Below are 20,649 nucleotides of genomic sequence, written 5' to 3' on the forward strand. Positions count from 1 at the left end.
AATAACGTCTGGGGCCTGCCGGGGGCGGGGGCAGTTATATACTCACCTCAAAGCAGGTCCCAGGGAGGATTCGCCAGGAACAAAGGAGCTGGCGGGTGCCATCTCTGTCCCCCACCCCCACACGGGACCATCTTCTGGGACCAGTGCGCGGCCAGCATCCACCACCCAACTTGCTTACGCCGAGCCTCACCCCCCTGCGCTTCAGCAGATGGGCCCTTTCCGGTCACCTGCCCCCGGTCCCCATGCTGCGGGTCCCCTCCCCCAGAAGACAGGTACACACCTTGCCAACACCACGTCTGCCACACCGCGCTCTGCGGGGCCTCACCCGGGTAGCAGTGGGGGCAGGCCCAGTGGAGGCTGGAAGCAGACTTCGTTGACAGTGCACGCCATGCCCTGGGACCGAACAGCGCCCCCAGCAGGCCAGGAGAGCCTCTGCAGGTGACTGGACTGAAGGAGGCAGCAGCCCGGACAAAACCGGGTGCATGCAGCTCGCCGAGGAAACACCCCTCGGCGCGCTGGGTTCTGGGGGCCAGGGGACCCTGCACTGCAAGGCCTACAGCACCCCTTATTCCTAAGATCTTTACTTCTGAGAGCACGAGATGTAGCTGACATTCCAACACACGGGACACAGAGTTGGACCGGAGGAGACAGAAGACTACATCCCAGAGGAAAGCACAGCACACAGTCGCAGATGAGATGGATACAAGTCATATGTCGGTAGAGAATTTCATGGTCATAACGATGCTCATTAGACTTGAAAAAACTGGAGGATATCCGTGAGTCATAATGAGATAAAAAAAAAAAAAAAAAAAAAACCCAGTCACAGATAATACAGTAAGTGCAATTAAAAATGCTCCAGATGGAATAAACGGCCACAGCTTCAGCAGCAAACAGCTCGGCCCCACAAGTGCTCCAGGGTCCAGCGTGGCAGCGGGCAGCAGCCACGCGAAGCCACCCCCCAGCTATGGAAGGCAGCTCCCAGCAAATGGAATATTGACCGGGTCTCTACACTTGGTTTATAAGCGAAATGAAAAGCAAATCTCTCTCAGTGGCCATTTTTCACCGATGAGCGGCTGAGACCATCGGATCCATGGCACCCATGTGCTGGGGCCTAGGACGCCATGATGGAGCACCCCAGTGGCTTATTAAAAAGAACGGGCAATCCTAGGGCTCCCGGCAGGTGCTACTCACCCAGACGTGGATTCCTTTGGTGCCGCGACAGTAGCCAGCGGGAGCAGAAGAGGGAGTTTCTGAAAGGTTTGCCAAGCAGACACGTCAGGTCCAGAAGACCCTACAGGTCAAGGAGTACGTACGTGGGGGACATCTGGGCTGTGTCCTGGGTGACCAGCAGTACTCCCTTCCAGCTGAGGGCCTGGGCCAGGCTCTGGCTGAGCGCCAGGTACACAGTGTCCGTCACTGGGACGTGATGTCCCCACAGAGCTCCCCGTCTCCATGACAGTGCATCCCTATGGCCCGGGAAGTCCACGTTTTGCGGGCCGGGGGCAGGAAGCTTCTCCACCATGTTTTCCCTGGTCTCCCACCCACTGGTTGGAACACTCCATCCCCGCGTGGACCCCAGGATGGCTCCACCAGGACCAGAAGGACAGCACTCCACTTGGACCTGGGAGCCGTCTTGTCCGAGGCGAGATGAGCCCTGCTGGAGGTGGCAGGAGGGGACTTTTATCAAGCACCCAGAACGGTGCCGTGCTCTGTCACACAGACCTGCCAGAGAGGGTCCTGCAGCATCCTTCCTTGAACTCTTTTGTGCCATTTTGTAAAACAGCCTTGAGATGTAGTTCATGTTCCATGCAATTCAGGCATTTCAAGCATGCACAAATTACATTTTTATCACATCCTGAAGGAACCCCGTATCTCCCCGGCTCCTGGCAGCCACATGCTTCCTGTTTCTCCAGATCGCGCTATCTGGACGAATGGAGTCACCGAGTACGCGGACTTTGGAGGCCGGCATCCATCACAGCAAGCGTTTGCAAGGTTTGGCCCTGCTGCGTCCCGCATGGAGGCAGCCCCGTTCCCCTCTCCCCCCGAGGGGTTTTGTTTGGCCTGAGAGGTCAGTTAGCACGTGCCCCCTGCGCAGGGGGAAACACGGATTCCTAGGTGTTCCGTGACACGGGGGCATAAGGAAGTAAAGACCCCACACTGGCACGACCTACGTGCTCTCCTGTTAGGTATAAGAGTGAACTGGGTCCTGTGGGGATGCAAAAGGAAGAGAAGAATTTTAACAAGATCTTTTTGTACAGAACACTCCGGGCCTCAGCTTCTCCTCCTTGATCATACTGTGACTTTACTTGCTAGTAGAGAGGGGACGTTGTTCACGGGGGAGTTTTATTTTCTGCTTTTAAGGAAAAGGAAGGTCAGAGTCCTTTCCTTGCATTTGCCGCTCTCCGAACCCGTGGCCGCAGCGGTGTTCTGGAGCGGAGTTCTCTGCCACTTGTCACTCAGAGTTTCATTACTGCTGCAGCTGAGTGACAACACTGCCTTGTACGGCTAGGCCACGTCCTCCATTCTGCTGATGTTTGGGTTGTTGACGCTTTTTGGCCATTCTGACTAACGCTCAACCTCCAGCTTTCTGCATCGGACGTGTTTTCATTTCTCTTCGGCAAGCGTCGAGAGCTGCCAGGTCCTGCGGTCACTGTAGTCACTTGAACTGCTGGACCGTCTTCCAAAGCAGCCACCACACTTAGCATTCGCGCCGACGGGTAGTGGGGTTCTGCTTTCTCCACATCCTCCCCAACATTTGTTGCAGCCATCTTGGGGCTGCAGAGTGCTACTTCATTACGGTTTGGATGTGCGCGTTCCGAAAGCTGATGCCGTTGAGCATCTTTTCGCGTGCTTCTGGGATATGTGGATATTGTCCTTGGAGAAATGTCTTTTCAGATTTTGGCTCCTTTTGTAATTCACTTGTCTGAATGGCAGTTTTTACTAAGATCCAGCTTATGGAGGGGACTCGGAATCCCAGGGTGCATCAGTGACCTGTCTAGGTAGTCCAGCTGGTAAATGATACAGTGCAAGATTTCTGTCCCCAGGTCCCCTGCTTTTTCTACCCGGGCAAGGGGACAAGGTCATGGTCTCCCAGGAGACGCAGAACAGAGGAGAGACGCCCCTTCGTGCTGAAGTAGATCTAAAAAGATTACCTTGGGGCACCTGGGTGGCTCAGTTGGTTAAGCATCTGGCTGTTGACTTCTGCTCAGGCCAAGATCTCATGATTCATAGGTTCCAGCCCTGCATCAGGCTCCACTCTCTCTGCTCCTCCCCCAGCTCATGTGCTCTGTCTCCCTCTCAAAATCAATCAATAAAGTAAAAACAACAGCAGCACCAGCAATAATCTGCCTTATTTCAGGGCGTCTCCATCAGTGTGAGGCTTCCCGCCTCCCTGGACTGGCCTGTGCAACAACCTTGGCCCCAGCACTCTCGAGGGAAAGGACCCAGGGAGTGGGCAGCTCTCCTTCCCTCTCAGAGGGGCTCAGCTGTGCTCCAGGCACCGCACCCCCTGCTCCTCCCGGGTGAAACAGACCCACCGTCTCCGGTCTTCCCATACTATTCAATTGCCAGTGTTCGACGTAAAAATAATTGTACGCTGGTAAGAACATGTGATCTACCCTGCTCCGTTTTAAGAGTACAGTACGTTCTCGGGGGTTCACAGGGACAGTGTTGCAGCTAAGGGCTCTAGAAAGGATCCGGGTTTGCTTCCTAACTCCGCACTCAGGAAACTGCTGTTCCACTCTTGATTCCAGGACTGTGACCGTTTTCCACACCACCTGTAAGTGGAATCCCGTGGAGTTTACCCTCTGCAAACTCCCCTCACTTAGCATAATGTCCTCCGTGTCCGTCCGTGGGGTCGCATGGGTCAGAATTTCCTTTAAGGCTGAGTGACATCCCGTCATACATGTACACGTTTTCTTCATCCATTCATCACCCGCGGGCACTTAGCTCGTTTGCAGGTCTTGGCTGTTGTGCGTAAGGCTGCCGCGACCTCGGGGGTGCAGATACCTTTTCAGCATCCCGATTTCAGTTCCTTCGGGTACACACCCCGAGGGATGGCTGGACTATGCGGTGCTTCCCTCTATAATCGTTCGAGGAAGCTCCATGCCGTCTCCCGTAGCAGCTGTAGTGTTTGACACTCCCACCGACAGCGTGCAAGGCTTCCGGGCCCACACTTGCCCAGCGAAACTCGGTGTCTTGTGAGAATTGCCATTCTGACAGGTGTGAGGCCAGACCTTATTGTGGTTTTCATTTGCATTTCCCCAGTGACAGGACCATCTTGGCACTAAAGTGGACGTTTCTCCAGAGACAGTGTGCAAATGGCCAACGGGTATAGGAAACTATTTGGGACAGTTTTTGACCTACAAAAACCATGGCCTTAGAGGCTGCCAGCTCTTATCCAACTGCTTCTCCATCTCCCCAGCCATTACTACGGCTTCCTGCTCCCCCTGGACTTTCTCCGGAGGTCACACACTCAGTATGAGGCCAGCCACCCTCCTCCAGTGGCCTCCATGGCCCTGGGTTTACGGAAGTCACTGCAAAAGCTTCTGCCCATCACAACCAGCGGTGCGGCCAAGCTCATGGTCACTGCTTGCCGTGGCCTTGAGGATGGAGCTGTCCCTGGCCCCAGTCTGGCCCCTGTCCCACCTACATTCATGGTCAGGCTCTCAGCCCCAGCGGCAATTCTGAGAGGCCACACGCATCATCCCAGTGATACCTCACTGCAGCCCCGTGGAAAATCCTGCCTCCTGAGGAGAAGCAGCTGGCCGTGTCTGGCAGGCTCCCACCCCTCCCCTCCTGGCCCAGGGCCCTTTGCACCATGAACCACACAACTCTCTTCTCATCCTTTTCAGCTCTTCCTCCTCTACCCACTGCGATGACCCAGGCTGGTGCCCTGCTCAGAACACCCTGTGTTTACCCCTGCTGGGGCAACTTCTCTGGGGTCCGCCCTGCCTGTCCCACGTGGGGCTGGGGGGCCCCTTTCTGCCTAACACAGTATCTGGCAACATAACTCACGTGGTCAGAGTGGCTAACTGTCCCTGGAACTCTCAAAATAGCTCCACCTTTAGTGTATCCTGGGAGCTAAGGTTCGAGAACAAGGCACTTGCCTGAAGAAGTGCAGCCAGCCTGTGGCTTTCCATGTGGCCGACTCCCCATTCCTGGCCACAGCATCCTGACGGCCACATGCTCATCCCCCTGTGACAGGTAGGGGAACAAGGCTCAGACAGCAAGGCACCCTGCCCGTGGGCCGCAGGACTGGGACCTGACTCCCAGCCCGGGCCCTAATGCCAAAGGCTGTGTCCCCACACAACGGATGCCACTTGTCGACAGAATGATGTTCCTACTGACTTGCAACTCTCCCTCCCAAGAGCCACTTACCTCGGGGCCAACAGGCTCTGGTAGGACTCCCTCACATGTCGTGCCCAATAACCGTGGCCACAGAGCGAGGGGCAGCTACTTGGACCCTGGATCCTGAACGGGCGGGGGGGGGTGGGGGTAGTTTCAAATGACATTTATATCCAAGTCCTCCTGAACAGTGCCACGATTCCTTCCATCATCTTCTACCCATCATGTAAGGGGCCTTCCGGGATAAAGAGACCTTTTGGTAACTCAGGTAATACTGAGAGAGAAGGACAGGCTGCCCTTGGGCCTATGGCCATATGTCCTTCTGAAGGAGGGTCATGCGGCTAAGCAGCTGGCCAGGCCACAGGAATGAGGAGTCACAGCTCACCCTTGTTCAAGGTGTGAACAAGGGTCCTCTCCCTCTGCATACAGAGCAGAGCATCCCCCCCCCCCCACCCAACTCCTGAGGGAGAAGGGAGACACTCAAAGGAACTTTTCATTTTGTCCTGGAGATGTTGTCCTCAACAAGGGACTTCTCACTGAGCACAACAGGCATGACAATCCTATCATTGTAAGCAAGACCAGTGCCGAGTGGCAGGAAGGAATTGGGAGACTGCGCAGAACTCACCGGGACCCCCGGGGGCAGAGGCAGATTCTTTTTGAACGTGAGCCATCCCCTAAGCCATCTAGATGGGGCCTGGCTGACCGGGTCTGCCACCTACACCTGGGTGGCCTCGGTCCTGCCGAGCCTCTGTGCTCCTCGGTGGATGGGCGGTCTTCCCTTGCAGAGTCTGGGCGGACCCAGGTCACACATGTGAAAAGATGCTGGCACAGGGACGCTCATGACCTGAGTTTCATCTCAGCCTGTTTTTTTGCAAGTATTTTGCGCCAGTAAGATGTATACTGTAGAAGTTTTTTCTTCTCATTTTTGAGCAGCTTAAGCTCACCCTTCAGAGACCACTGCTGTTCATGTACCAACTCTTAATGATTCCACTATTCAGTTCTCAGTCTTTGCCAGACAGGGTGACCCCAAGAATCTCCACGTCCCAGTCCCCAGAACTTAGGACTGTGTCCCCTTACATGGTGCAGGGGACTCTGCAGATGTCGTTAAGGGTCTGGAAAAAGGCAGATGGCTTAAGTGGGCCTCGTGTGATCGCAAAGGTCCTTTGAACAGGGAGAAAGAACTGGAAGCGCTGAGGAAGCACTCTCGGCCGGGGCCTCCGGAAGGAGCCAGCCGTGCCGCCGCTCTCTGCTGAGCTCTGTAAGACCATTTTGGACGTACAGCCTCCACAACCATAAGACGGTACATTTTGCATTAAAGCCACTAAGTAGGGGGTCACAGGTTACAAGAACCGTAGGAAATAAGACCGAGTTCTCCACCTCTGCATTCATGGCCGCAGCCTGGACCCCTCAAGTCCCCCCTCCACCTGGCAGACAGGGGTCACTTTAAGTGCATCCGGACCGTGGCCTCCCCCGGCGAGAGCCTGCAGGCGGGGCCACCTCACAGCCCTCCACCCTGTCCCCGGGAGCCGAGAGCCTCCCGCCTGGGCCCGCACACCCTCTCGGGCAGCTCCTGCCCTCCTGGGGGCCACAGCCTCCTGCCCATTGCTGCTCTGGCCACCTCTGTGACTTATCTTATGTGTAACATCCACCTCCCCTGGGGCCTGGGGGGTTTTGTCCACTGTTGTAGCTGCAGGGGCTCGAACAGGGTCCCACCCACATGGGTGCTCAACCACGGAACAGAGGGACAAAGCGACACATCCCACAGGTTCTTCCTGTGCCTGGTAGGTCACACGCCCTTCCTGTTGCGTCCTGGGTCCTCATGACCCGTCCTTCCCAGTCGGTCTGTAGCGCTCCTGCTGTCACGTAGACCATTTGAAACCAAGTAATCGTCTCAGTTGGACTCTGGTGGCTTGTTGGCTCTTCGACACAACGCCGTGAGGCGCGTCCTCATAATTAGACATTGGTCTAAATCCGGGTTATTCTCTCAGGATGAGTTCCACCAGAAGCGCCCATTTTTGCTACACCCTCCTTGACGTTAAATGCAATGTTCTCCAAAGCATTTTCTTTTTCTCTCGTCTCCCAGCCAGGGCACGCTTCAGTGACGACGGGGGAGGAAAGCCACGGCCGGCCTGTTCTTTCACAGCCTTCAAACTGGGGCCAGAGCTAACCCCCCCAAAGCTAGTTGGACGCACACCTAACGCTCGGGGGCTTTTGAAGACGGAAAATGCGCATGATCCGGGTTTTCCATTTCCCCTGTTGCACTCACCAGAGCTGGGTAGCGACTGTCCCCTCTGAGACCACTCCTGCTGTCCTCACACCCTGCTGGTTGGACGCCCCGCCTGGAGCCGTTTGCATTTGGAAGCCCTGACTTAATCAGATTCTCCCCTGCTCTGTCTTACAGCGACATTACTCCTCCCGGAGAACCACTGACCAAGAACAGCCGACCCAAAGCGGCTTCCCGCTTCCCCAAGCTGTCCCGAGGTCACCCCAGAGAGACACGCAACGTGGAGCCCCAGAGCGGCGACCTCTGACCTCAGCAGCATCCCAGACTCGGGCCCTATGTGCCGCGCCAGCTGCCTCTCCCCAGCAGCTCTGCGTCCGGCCTGGCCGCAGCGGCTGGTCCCTTACTCCCTGGAGTGACAGCCACGTCCACCCGGTGACCCCCAGGGAGCTCACCCTCCCCACCGGCTCCAGGACCCTAATTAAACTGCTCAGTCTCAGAGGGCAAGGAGGCTCCTCGCTGGACGGCCACACACACACTCTCCCAGGGCCGGCGCTGGGCAGCCCAGGGGCAGCGGGAGGGTGGGCGCCAGGTCGAGCTCACAGCCCTCTGGGTGACGTGCACAACTCTGAGATTCCGTTGGGTCAGAAACCTCGTCTTGACTCTTTCCCACGTGGGAATTAGAAGGACTGTTACCCTTTTTCCTTTAATGTCACTGCCTGCTGTAACCTTTGGACACGTGGGGTTCAGAGCAGGAGGTCTTCCCCCTTCCCCTTTCGCTCTCCACCAGTGGTCATCAGACAACCTGCTGTGGCCAGCAGTGGCCGACGCGGCCTCCTTGTGAAGGAGCCCTTAGCGATGCTGAACTGGGGTGCTTGCAGCACTTTCCCTGCCTTCCTGGGTTGGCTTCTGGACCTACCGGCCCACGTAGGAAGCCTGAGGCCGCCCCGGGCCCACGCGCACCTCCGTGGGCTTGGTGGCACCTCCATCATCTGGGCCAGCCCTCGGCAGCAACCTAGGGACCCTAGGCTGGGCAGAACCCAGGGCCTTGACCTCACTAGCCAAGAGGCCTCGAGGTCATGAGAGACATTCCGTTCTGCGAACCATCGTGGAAGAGGCCGTGGCCCCGGGGCCTTGCACACCTAGCACCTGGGCCCTGCGGTGCTCACCGTGGCTCCCTGCGAACTTGGACCGTGTCCACTCTGAACAGATCGTGGTCCTTCCCTAAAGACACGCTCGTGCTGGACTCTCTACCCCCCACGTGCTCTTGGTGCCCCCGGCCCGGATTCTTCAGTTCCCCCATCTCAGAGCAGGCCCCGTGGGCTGGGGCGGAGTGGGGAAGGGGCTGAAAAGGAGCAGCTCTGCCCGGCTCACGCTCCACTGCTCCCACATCCGATCACCTGAGAACCAGAGCCCTTTCACAGTGTCAACGTCCAGAATCACACAACTGTCATGCTCAGCTGGTGCATATCGTCACGCGGAACTTGCGCCTTCCGGGGGGGAAATGCTGACATACTAGATCAGATGTGAGACGGAGCAGGAGGAAGATGGGGCTTGAGGTGTTTGTGAAAAGCGGCCAGTGGAAGGCTGACGACATCCGCCTTCTGGGGTTGCTCGAGTCAGCCTGAGACTTGGCAAGCCACCCGGTAAGCATCGAGCCTTTTCCCGGTGGAGGGGAACTCTGGAAGGTCTGCGTGCAACCCCCTGCTCTCCAGAAGGAAGCGGAGACCGGGGACGCACAGCTCTGCAGGGCAGCCGATGGGCCCGAACCGCTTGTGAGGGGACGTTCAGCCAGGTGAGCCAGGCCCCGGTCCAGAACGAACGCCCTGTTGACGGCGGTCGGAAGCCAGAGGGGCCCTGCTGTGAGCTCCTGGGGGTTCAGAGGCCCTGAGACGCCAAGTCCCCAAATGGCACCACGGGGTGTTGTTGGCCAAGGTGCCCACTGCACATGCCTTGCTGTCACCTCCAGCCCCCACGGTGCCAGGCGGCCCCCCTTGCTTGCTGTGCCATCGGAGTCCTCGTGGACTGAATCAGGGACCATCTGAAAGCTCAAGCAGCCCCAGGCCTGCCTCCACCTAGGTCACTTGGAGGCAGGTGTGTGGTGCCCACAGAGAGACGGTCCTGCACCGCCAGCCTGGGAGCAGAACCCACCCCTGCGCTGTCCCCTGTTTGCATCAGATGCGGAGTGGAGCCCCCTGTGTCTGACCCCCCCCCACCGCACCCCACACCACCACCCCCACCCACGGGCAAAGGGTTCCGATCACCCAGCCTGGTGAGGACCTGACCTGAAACCAGTCTGCGTGTAAATCTGACCTCACCTTCTCTAAAACCCCTCCCAGGAACCGGCTTTGACACTCTGTGCAGGGATCCAAGTGCCCCGAACTGTACAGACAGATGCCAGGCCTGGATAAACACTTACACACTCAACCTCTATTTACAAAAAGAGAATCCCTGTCTTTTAAAGCTTAACTATTCATGGAGTACGGGCCCTGCACACAGACCACTGCCTCTGATTTCGGTTCAGACACGCACGTGACACACGACAGCAGCTCCTCCGAGCCTTAACTCTGGAGTCACGGAGAAGGTTCGGCTGTGCTTCAGTCTATCCAGCTGCTTAGGACCCCCTGCCCTACTGTCTGGTGAGGCGGGATGGATGGATGGAGAAGCAGTGGAATTCTGGTTCCTGGAGAAAGAACCAGAGACCCGGGTCCAGCCCGGTGCAGGCTGGGATCGGACGCACAAGCCCCCCTCAGCCCCGTGCCCTGTCAGAAGGAAAGAACCAGAAATCGTTCCTGTCTCCTGGATCCAGTAAGATCCTTTGGTGCCTCCAAAGGTGGCATCCGAGGAAGGGGCAGCAGTGTTCCCCTGGGAGAGGACATTCTGTCCCCTGTTACCTTTAGCACCAATAACGAGGCACATGTGAGGGCTTTCTGGGTACAGAGGGATCACCTGAGGTGTAAAGACGGAAACCATCGTATTAGGAGACCTGGCACGAGATGGGAACAGAGGGAGCGGTATGGGCCATGGTCTGTGGACAGGGTGTGACTGCACACACCGGGCTCTGCTCCGTGGCTTGGCCCCGTGGAGTTCTTGGAGAACCACTCGGGGTTGGCACCGAATGCCAGGTGTGGCTTCTGCCTTTCAAAACAAGAGGCCGCCAAACCTGTCCACACCTCAGGCTGCATACAGCAGCAGCGGCCCATGCTGAGAGCCGACAGGCATGGCCGACCTGGTAATTGATCCACTTTGGGGCCGAGAGTCAGGAAACAGGAACGAAGAGCCACCAGCCCAGTTGCTCAGAGAATACCCTGATTGCCCAGCTCCCAGAACCTGGGTCACACTAAGTGTCCCCTTTTTCTCTCAGCTCCACAGGGGACAGTTTGCACGCCTGAGGCCCAGGTCTCTAGGCCTTGAACCGCACCCCACCCCCACTCCACCCACTCCCCTTCACGTGGGGCACCAGCCAGCCCCCCACACGGAGGCCAGGCCTTGTTCTCTGAGGTCCCGGCAGCCACCCTCCCCACCAGGCTCTTCCAGAAGCCGTTATGCTTCAGCCTCTGGCCCCTCTGTACCAGGGGCAGAGCCCGTTCCCGTGAGGGGCTCCGCCTCCCCGGGAACAACTCGCCTTGCCAGGGTGTGGACCTGACGCAGAGAACAGGCTCCCTTTTCCGCCCGGAGCCGCCAGAGAAAGACACTGCGAGGGCCCCGCCTGCGCAGGAACAGCAGGCTGGCCCGGAAGTGTCCCCAAAGGGTCACACCTCAGGCTCCCTCTCAACCCCACAGGCAGTAATTGTCTTGAGCTTTCCTCAGTGTTTCACTGGGGCCTGCCACGCGTGGAGGACTCCGGAGGGGCTGCCCGCAGGCAGGCATCTGCTCCTGAGCAAGGTCTCGCACGGCGATCATTCTTCCAAGTATTTTGCATTGTTTCATTAAAGCGAACATTAAATATTTGCTGTTCGGCTTGGCTTCTGTGCTAATTTTGCACAATTGTAGCACTGTATATTTTATCTAACGCTTCTGTGCCAGAAAGTTCATTTCCATGTTTCTGTAACACGTGGTCTTGATTAGGTTTCTTAAATACAACTTCAGCTACGGGCTCAGGAGGCAAGAGGGGGGAACACCGGTCCCCCAACCCCCCAGCCCCTGCTCAGAGCAGACCAGCTACAGGCTCACCCTGCCGCTGCCCCGATGCCCCCTGACCCATTCCCCTCCGGGTTTCACCCCTTGCCGTCAGCCTTGAGCCATTGCTGGGTACGGACTGGATTTTTGATAGCTGGGAGTTAGGCCCAGGAGTCTTTACTTCTGTGTCTAAATCCCAATCCCCATCCTGAATCAGTTTCCTTAGCGGAAAAAAGAAATCCGCTTTCTCTACAAGACGGTTGAGCCTCCAGCATGGATGAGCACACCCACTGGTAGAACAGGCTGAACTAATATCCTGAGGCCCAGGGGGTCAGTTCTTGGGGGCACATGAATGCTTCATCATAACTGGAAAACCACTACCGACCTGTCCAGGTAGCACCCTTCCCCTCGGAACCAGGGCCGGTCTGCTTCCCACCTCGATGAATTAAGTGGAGTGGCCACTCCTTCACCTTGAAGATTCTTGATCACCATCAGGAGAGGCCGTGCAGGGGGGAGGCCCTTGCAAAAACTGGGACTGGGCCATGGAAGGATACAAAATGGCAGATTGCACATTTGCACCCAGAGGGGCTGAAATCAGCCTGGAGAGCAGGAGTTTCCAGGAGTGAGGGGGTGTGGACCTCCTGAAGAGCTTTTATGATCAAGGATTCATCCTAGGAAGGATGGCTTTACTCCACAGCCTTAGTGGCACCATCCCTGGTGTGGTCATTTGGTACAACACTCTGATTACCTTAGTAGACACGGATGTCGCGGAGGAGGGAGATCTCGGAATGCAGGAGCCGTCACATCCTGGGGGAAGGACCCCCAATGTCTGGGTCCCCGTGAGCCCTCTGCAGGGGGGTAAGACAGCAACGTATCTAGAGCCTCATGCACTGTCTGGACGTGAGTGGGGCTAGCAGGTCACAGGTTGGCTCTGAAACGTGTAATAGTATGTTAACTACCCTCTTCTGTTAAAGTTTACACAATAGAATTTTTAAACAAATGTGTTTAATTTTCTAAAATCTCTTATATTAAAGTTTTCTTTTGGAATAAGTTGTGGTAATTTTGTTACAATCTGGTTGAGACACACCTCTTTACAATGACAATAAAAATGATCACGTTTTATAAATTAGATGGCCCACTTACGGTTGGCTTCTCTGTGTTCTTTTTCAGCAGTTGGGGATTAGGTGAACTTTCAGTATACACGTCATGAATATTTCCAGAAAGGTCATTCCCCCATTTCATAGGAGAGCCTGGAACCAGAATTTTCTCAAACCAACCTCAGCCGAAATGGAGCAGAATCCCATTTTGAGTCGTTAGCCCTGTAGAATCAAAATACCATACACAAAATCCCTCATTGAAGGTTCCTATTCACCTAGACCATTACTGGGCACCCAGTGTATACCAGGCGTGGGCATAGAGCAGAGGACATGACAGAGGCACACCCCCCCCCCCCGCCATCTTGCATTTGTGTTCAAGGTGACACCATGAAGAATGAAGATTTTCTAATTCAGCCATCCAGGTAAGTACAGCCTGTGTTAGGTACCACGAAGTAATAGCTGGGCCTGGGGAGCCAAGAACAGGACCCGGGACCTACTCTGAACCACACATGTGGGGGTAGGGTCTCCTCTGTGGCGCTGTTGACCCTGGGGGCTGGAGAAGGCTGTGCCGGGTAGGCCAATTCCAGTAAGGAATTGAAACGAAGCTGTCCTAGAAGGGAGAAGAATATGATTCGTGTGCTGTAGGCGGCTCTGAGGGACGTGGCGATCAAAACTATTAGTAGGGCTCAGGCATTGGTATATGATCGTAAGGGCTTAATACCGAAAATATGCAACCAATTCCTAACTTAATACTGGGTTAATTGAACATTAGAAGCAATAATGCTAGTATGAGTAACAAGAAATGTTTCTCCTTGCATAAGCTTATATCAGAGCTGATAACCACTGATAGTTAACAAGAAGATAAAAATAACTATAAACTAAGTATGAAACCAGTTGTTGACCAATACAGGTATGCAATCAAAGAAAGATTAAAAGAAGTAAAAGGGACTCCACAAACACAGACCCCGCCTGCTTACCAATAACATCACCTCTAGCATTTCTAGTATTGGAGGCACTGCCTGCCCAGGGACATTTGTTACACGGCCGTGGTATCCTGACCGTACAAAGGTCGCATAATCACTTGTTCCCTAAATAGGAACTCATATGGATGGCCACATGAGGGTTTTACTGTCTCTTACTTCCAATCCATGAAACTGCACCCTACAGAGCATTAATTCACTGGCCCAAAGAGACTACACCAGTACAACCAACAGGGACCACAGACCTCCCCATGGGCCAACAATTTAGGTTGGGGTGACCTCGGAGAATAAAATAACCTCCGAGGGATTTAGATTTAGACTTAGCAGTCAAAAGTGCAATATTACTTATTGATCCAAAATACTTGATCAACAGAACAAGTTACCCTAAAGATAATAGTGCAACCCTATTTTAGAGTCAGTATTCACAATACGGTTTATGACCTCGATGTTGGATCAGGACATCCCGATGGTTCAGCAAAGTTTCATTTGTTCAACAATTACAGTCCTGTGTGATCTGAGTTCAGACCAGAGCAATCCAGGTCGGTTTCTCTCAAACAACTTGGTACTAATTCTTACATCTCCATATCTGTGATACAGAGATTTAATTCTTACATATTTTTTTCCTTTTTTTTCTATTTTTTTCTACTTTTCTTCAAGTATGCCTGGGTGCTGGACAAGCTGAAGGCAGAGCAGGAAACACTGACATCTCCCTGTGGAAGTTTGAGACCAAGAAATACTATGCCTCACCATCATCGATGCCCCAGGTCACCATGACTTTATCAAGAACATGATCAGTCACCTCACAGACTGCGCTGTGCTGATTGTGGCAAGTGGTGTAGCTGAGTTTGAGCCTGGCATCTCCAATAAAGGGCTGACCCGTGAGCATGTTCTGCTGGCCTATACACTGGGTGTGAAGCAGCTCATTGTGGCAGTCAGTACGATGGACATCACGAGCCTCCTTACAGTCATGCACTCTTTGAGGAGATCAGCAAGGAGACGAAGGCCTAAGTCAAGAAGATCAGTTTCAACTCTGAAGCTGTCGCCTTTGTGCCCATCTCGGGCTGGCATGGGGACAGCATGATAGAACCCAGCAACAAGATGTCCTGGTTCAGAGGCTGGAAGATCACCAGGAAGGAAGGAAACATGGTGGGTGTGACCCTGCTAGAAGCACTGGACTCCATCATGCCCCCTGCCCTCCCTGTGAACAAGCCCCTGTGGTTGTATATAAGATTGGGGGCATTGGCACCATGCCCATGGGCCGAGTAGAAACAGGCTTCCTCAGGCTAGGCATGGTGGTGACCACTTCCTCCTGTAACACTACCATGGAAGTCAAGTCTATAGAGATGCAACACGGGGCCCTGGCTGAGGCCCTGCCTGGTGACAATGTGGGCTTCAATGTGAAGCTATCTGCGGGGAAGGAAACAGACAAATCCAAGAGGCACAGAGAACTCCCTTCGGATGTAACTTGCATCCATCCTCTGCATGACATATCATAGTGAAACTAGCAAAATACAAAGATAAGGAGAGAATTCTGAAAGCAACTAGGGACAAACGGGCATTCACCTACGAGGAAAGACACATAAGGGTAGTAGCAGACCTATGCACAGAAACTTAGCAGGCCAGAAGGGAGTGATAGGAAATATTCAATGTGCTGAATAGGAAAAATATTCAGCCAAGAATCCTTTATCCAGCAGGCTGTCATTCAAAATAGAAGGAGATACACAGGTTTCCCCCCCGACCAAAAAAACTGAAGGAGTTCATCACCACTAAACTAGCCCTATAAGAGATCCGAAGGGGACTCTGTGAGTGCAATATTCCAAAGACCACAAAGGACCAGAAACATCACTACAAGCATGAAACCTACAGATAACACAGTGACACTAAATCCATATCTTTCAATAACACTGAATGTAAATGGACTCAATACTCCAATCAAAAGACAGAGGTTATCAGAATGCATAAAAAAAAACAAGACCCATCTATTTTCTGTCCCGTTTTAGACCTGAGGACACCTTCAGATTGAAAGTGAGGGGATGGAGAACCATCTATCATGCCACTGGAAGCCAAAAGAAAGCTGGAGTAGCCATACCTATATCATACAAACTAGATTTTAAACTTAAGGCTGTAACAAGAAATGAAGAAGGGTATTATATCATCATTATGGGGTCTGTCCATCAAGAAAAGCTAACAATTATAAATGTTTATGAACGCAATTTGTAGAACCCAAATATATAAAATAATCACAAACATAAGCAATCTTATTGGTAAAAATGTGGTCATTGCCAGGTGACTTATACTCCACTTACAACAATGGACAGATCATCTAGGCAGAAAATCAATAAGGAAACAATGACCCTGAATGATACACTGGACCAGATGGACTTGACAGATATATTCACAACTTTTCATCCAAAAGTAGCAGAATACACATTCTTCTTGACTGCACATGGAACATTCTCCAAGAAAGATCACATACTGGGTGATCACAAAACAGCCCTCAATAAATATAAAAGAACTGAAATCATACTATGCACATTTTGAGATCACAATGCTTTGAAACTTGAAATCAACCACAGGAAAACCTCCAAATGCATGCAGGTTAAAGAACATCCTACTAAAGAATGAATGGGTCAACCAGGAAATTAAAGAACAAATTTAAAAATATGTGGAAAGAAACGAAACTGAAAACATGACAGTTCAAACCCTTTGGAATGCAACAAAATGCAGTCCTAAGAGGAAAATACATTGCAGTTCAGACCTGTCCCAAGAAAAATCCCAAATCCAAAATCTAATAGCACACCTAAAGGAATTAGAAGCAGAACACCAAAGAAACCCCAAGGCCAGCAGAAGAAGAGAAATAATAAAGATTAGAGCAGAGGGGCGTCCGGGTGGCTCAGTCAGTTGAGCATCCAACCTCGGCTCAGGTCATGATCTTGCAGTTTCTGAGTTTGAGCCCCACGTCAGGCTCTGTGCTGACAGCTCAGAGCCTGCAGCCTGCTTCAGATTCTGTGTCTCCTTCTCTCTCTGCCCCTCGCCCTCTTGTGCTTTGTCTCTATCAAAAAATAAATAAATGTAAAAAATTTTATGAAGAAAAGATTAGAGCAGAAATAAACAATATAGAATCCAAAAAACAGTAAAACAGATCAATGAAACTAAGAGCTAGGTTTTTGAAAAAATAAAATTGATTAACCCCTAGCCAGACTTGTCAAAAAGAGAGAGGACCCAAATAGATAAAATCAAGAATGAAATTGGACTTATCACAACCAACCCCTCAGAAATACGGTTATCAAAGAATACTATGAAAAATTTTATGCCAACAAACTGGACAACCTGGAAGAAATGGACAAATTCCTAAACACCCGCACACTACCAAAACTCAAACTGGAGGAAATAGAAAATTTGAACAGACCCATAACTAGTGAAGAAATTAAATCCGTTATCAAAAATCTCCCAACAAATAAGAGTCCTGGGTCAGATGGCTTTCCAGGGGAATTCTACCAGTTAATACCAATCCTTCTCATGCTGTTCAAAAAAAAAAAAATAGATATGTAAAGAAAACTTGTGGATTCATTCTATGAAGCCAGCATTACTTTGATTCCTAAACCAGACAGGGACCCCACAAAAAAGGAGAACTATAGGCCAATATCCCTAATGAACATGGATGCAAAAATTCTCAACAAGATACTAGCAAATCGAATTCAATGACATATAAAAAGAATTATTCACCATGATCGAGTGGGATTCATTCCTGGGCTGCAGGGCTGGTTCATTCCCAAACCGATCAATCTGATTCATCACATTAAAAAACAAAGGAGAAGAACCGTATGATCCTGTCAATCGATGCAGAAAAAGCATTTGACAAAATATGGCACCCTTTCTTGATAAAAACCCTCAAGAAAGTTGGGATAGAAGGAATGTACTTAAACATCATAAAAGCCATACATGAAAAGCCCACAACTAATATCATCCTCAATGAGGAAATACTGAGAGCTTTCCCCCTGAGATGGGAACAAGACAGGGATGTCCACTCTCACCACAGTTGTTTAACATAGTGTTGGAAGTCCTAGCATTGGCAGTCAGACAGCAAAAGGAAATAAAAGGCATCAAAATGAGCAAAGAAGAAGTCAAACCTCCACTTTTCACGGACGACATGATACTCTACATGGAAAACCTGAAAGACTCCACCAAAAGGCTGCTAGAACTGATACATGAATTCAGCAAAGTCATGGGGTAAAAATCATTGCACAGAATTTGGTTGCATTTTTATATACCAATAATGAAGTAACAGAAAGAGAAATAAAGAAACTTATCCCATTTACAATTGCAACCAAGACCATAAAATACCTAGGAACAAACCTAACCGATGATGTAAAAGATCTGTATGCTGAAAACTATAGAAACCTTATGAAGGAAATTGAAGAAAACACAAAAAAATGGGAAAACATTCCATGCTCATAGATTGGAAGAATAAATATTGTTAAAATGTCAATACTCCCCAAAGCAATCTACACATTCAATGCAATCCCAATCAAAATTCCATCAGCCTTCTTCTCAAAGCTAGAAAAAAACAATCCTAAAATTTGTATGGAACCACAAAAGACCCCGAATAGCCAAATTAATATTAAAGAAGAAAACCAAAGCAGGAGGCATCACAATCCCAGACTTTAGCCTCTACTACAAAGCTGTAATCATCAAGATAGCATGGTATTGGCACAAACACAGACACATAGACCAATGGAATAGAATAGAAACCCCAGAACTAGACCCACAAAAGTATGGCCAACTAATCTTTGACAAAGCAGGAAAGAGTATCCAATGGAAAAAAGTCTCTTTAGCAAATGGTGGTGGGAGATCTGGACAGCAAAATGCAGAAGAATGAAACTGGACCAGTTGCTTACACTAGACACAAAAATAAACTCAAAATGGATGAAAGACCTAAATGTGAGACAGGAAACCATCAAAACCCTGGAGGAGAAAACAGGCAACAACCTCTTTGACCTCAGCCGCAGGTATTTCTTGCTCATCACGTCTCCAAAGGCAAGGGAATTAAAAGCAAAAGTGAATTATTGGGACCTCATGAAGATAAAAAGCTTCTGCACTGCAAAGGAAACAACCAACAAAACTAAAAGGCAACTGACAGTATGGGAAAAGATATTTGCAAATGACATATCAGATAAAAAGTTAGTATTCAAAATCTATAAAGAACTTAGGAAATCCAACACCCAAAAAACAAATAATCCAGTGAAGAAATGGGCATAAGACATGAATAGCCACTTTGCCAAAGAAGACATCTAGCTGGCCAACAGACACATGAAAAGATGCTCAACATCACTCATCATCAGGGAAATGCAAATCAAAACCACACTGAGATAACCTCTTCACACAGGTCAGAGTGGCTAAAATGAGCAAATCAGGAGACTATAGATGCTAGCGAGGATGTAGAGAAACGAGAACCCCTTTGCACTGTTGGTGAGAATGCAAACTGGTGCAGCTGCTCTGGAAAACAGCATGGAGGTTCCTCAAAAAATTAAAAATAGATCTACCCTGTGACCCAACAATAGCACTACTAGGAATTTACCCAAGGGATGCAGGAGTGCTGATGCCTAGGGACACATGTGCCCCAATGTTTATAGCAATGCTTTCAACAATAGCCACATGGTGGAAAGAGCCTAAATGTCCATCAACTGATGAATGGATAAAGAAGATGTGGTTTATATATACAAAGGAATACTACTTAGCAATGAGAAAGAATGAAATCATGCCATTTGCAGCAATGTGGATGGAACTGGAAGGTATTATGCTGAGTGAAATAGTCAAAGGAAGACAGATACATGTTTTCACACATAGGTGGAACTTGAGAAACTTAACAGAAGACCATGGGGGAGGGGAAGGGGAAAAAAAAGTTACAGAGAGGGAGGGAGGCAAACATAAGAGACTCTTAAACAGAACAAACTGAGGGTTGATGGGGGTGGGGGAGAGGGATAATGGGGGTTGGGCATTGAGGAGGGCACCTGTTGGGATGAGCATTGGCTGTTGTATGGAAGCAATGAATCACGGGAATCTACCCCCAAAACCAAGAGCACACTGTACTCATTGTATGTTAGCCAGTTTGACAAGTTATATTAAAAAGAACTACTTTGAGCCAAATGAAAATACAAAATACTTAAACTTCCGGGGCAGCAAAACCAGTGCTATGGAGGAAATTCATAGCTATATGCTCACATTAAAAAATAAAATCTAGGGGCGCCTGGGTGGCGCAGTCGGTTAAGCGTCCGACTTCAGCCAGGTCACGATCTCGCGGTCCGTGAGTTCGAGCCCCGCGTCAGGCTCTGGGCTGACGGCTCGGAGCCTGGAGCCTGTTTCCGATTCTGTGTCTCCCTCTCTCTCTGCCCCTCCCCCGTTCATGCTCTGTCTCTCTCTGTCCCAAAAATGAATAAAAAACGTTGGAAAAAAAAAATTAAAAAAAAAAAAAATAAAATCTAAAATCAACCTAACTTTACACCTTTAAGGAACTAGAAAAAGGACAAACTGAACCCAAAGCTAAGGGGGTGGGGGGACACAAATTGCTCAAATCAGAAGTGAAAATGGGGAAGGTATTATGGATTCCTTAGAAATAAAAAGGATAATGAGAGTGCTGTCAACAACTGCGTGCCAGATGCTGAATAACCTACAATGTAACAGACAAATTCTTAGAAACACAAAACCCTGAATCACTAAATTCTACCCCTGAAACTAATGTTACAGTGTATGTTAACTAGAATTTAAGTAAAAACCTGGAAGAAAAAAAAACCTACGGAGACTGAATCAGTGACCAAGTCTGACAGTGGAAAGGCCTGTACCCAATAGCTTCACTAGTGAATTCTGGTGAAGTTTTAAGGGAAAATGC

The 20,649-nt window shown here is 50.9% G+C and overlaps 1 protein-coding gene and 1 pseudogene across 4 annotated transcripts in view; both read left to right on the top strand.

Moving 5' to 3' along the window:
• Positions 1-12,828, top strand: part of SNX29 (sorting nexin 29) — a 499,743-nt gene extending 486,915 nt beyond the window's left edge. For 3 of the 4 annotated variants that reach the window (XM_019468619.2, XM_053894354.1, XM_019468620.2), the window contains one exon: positions 7,748-12,828. In XM_019468619.2, coding sequence (XP_019324164.1) covers positions 7,748-7,877 — 130 coding nt within the window. In that variant the 3' untranslated portion in view covers positions 7,878-12,828. The other variant, XM_053894353.1, reaches the window with a different exon arrangement.
• A 1,552-nt stretch (positions 12,829-14,380) lies between these two features.
• LOC109278443 (elongation factor 1-alpha-like) lies at positions 14,381-16,857 on the top strand (annotated as a pseudogene).
• The last annotated feature ends 3,792 nt before the right edge of the window (positions 16,858-20,649 follow it).

The sequence above is a fragment of the Panthera pardus genome, unplaced genomic scaffold (genome assembly GCF_024362965.1).
Source record: "Panthera pardus isolate Hobbes unplaced genomic scaffold, ASM2436296v1 HiC_scaffold_5, whole genome shotgun sequence".
Classification (NCBI taxonomy): domain Eukaryota; kingdom Metazoa; phylum Chordata; class Mammalia; order Carnivora; family Felidae; genus Panthera; species Panthera pardus.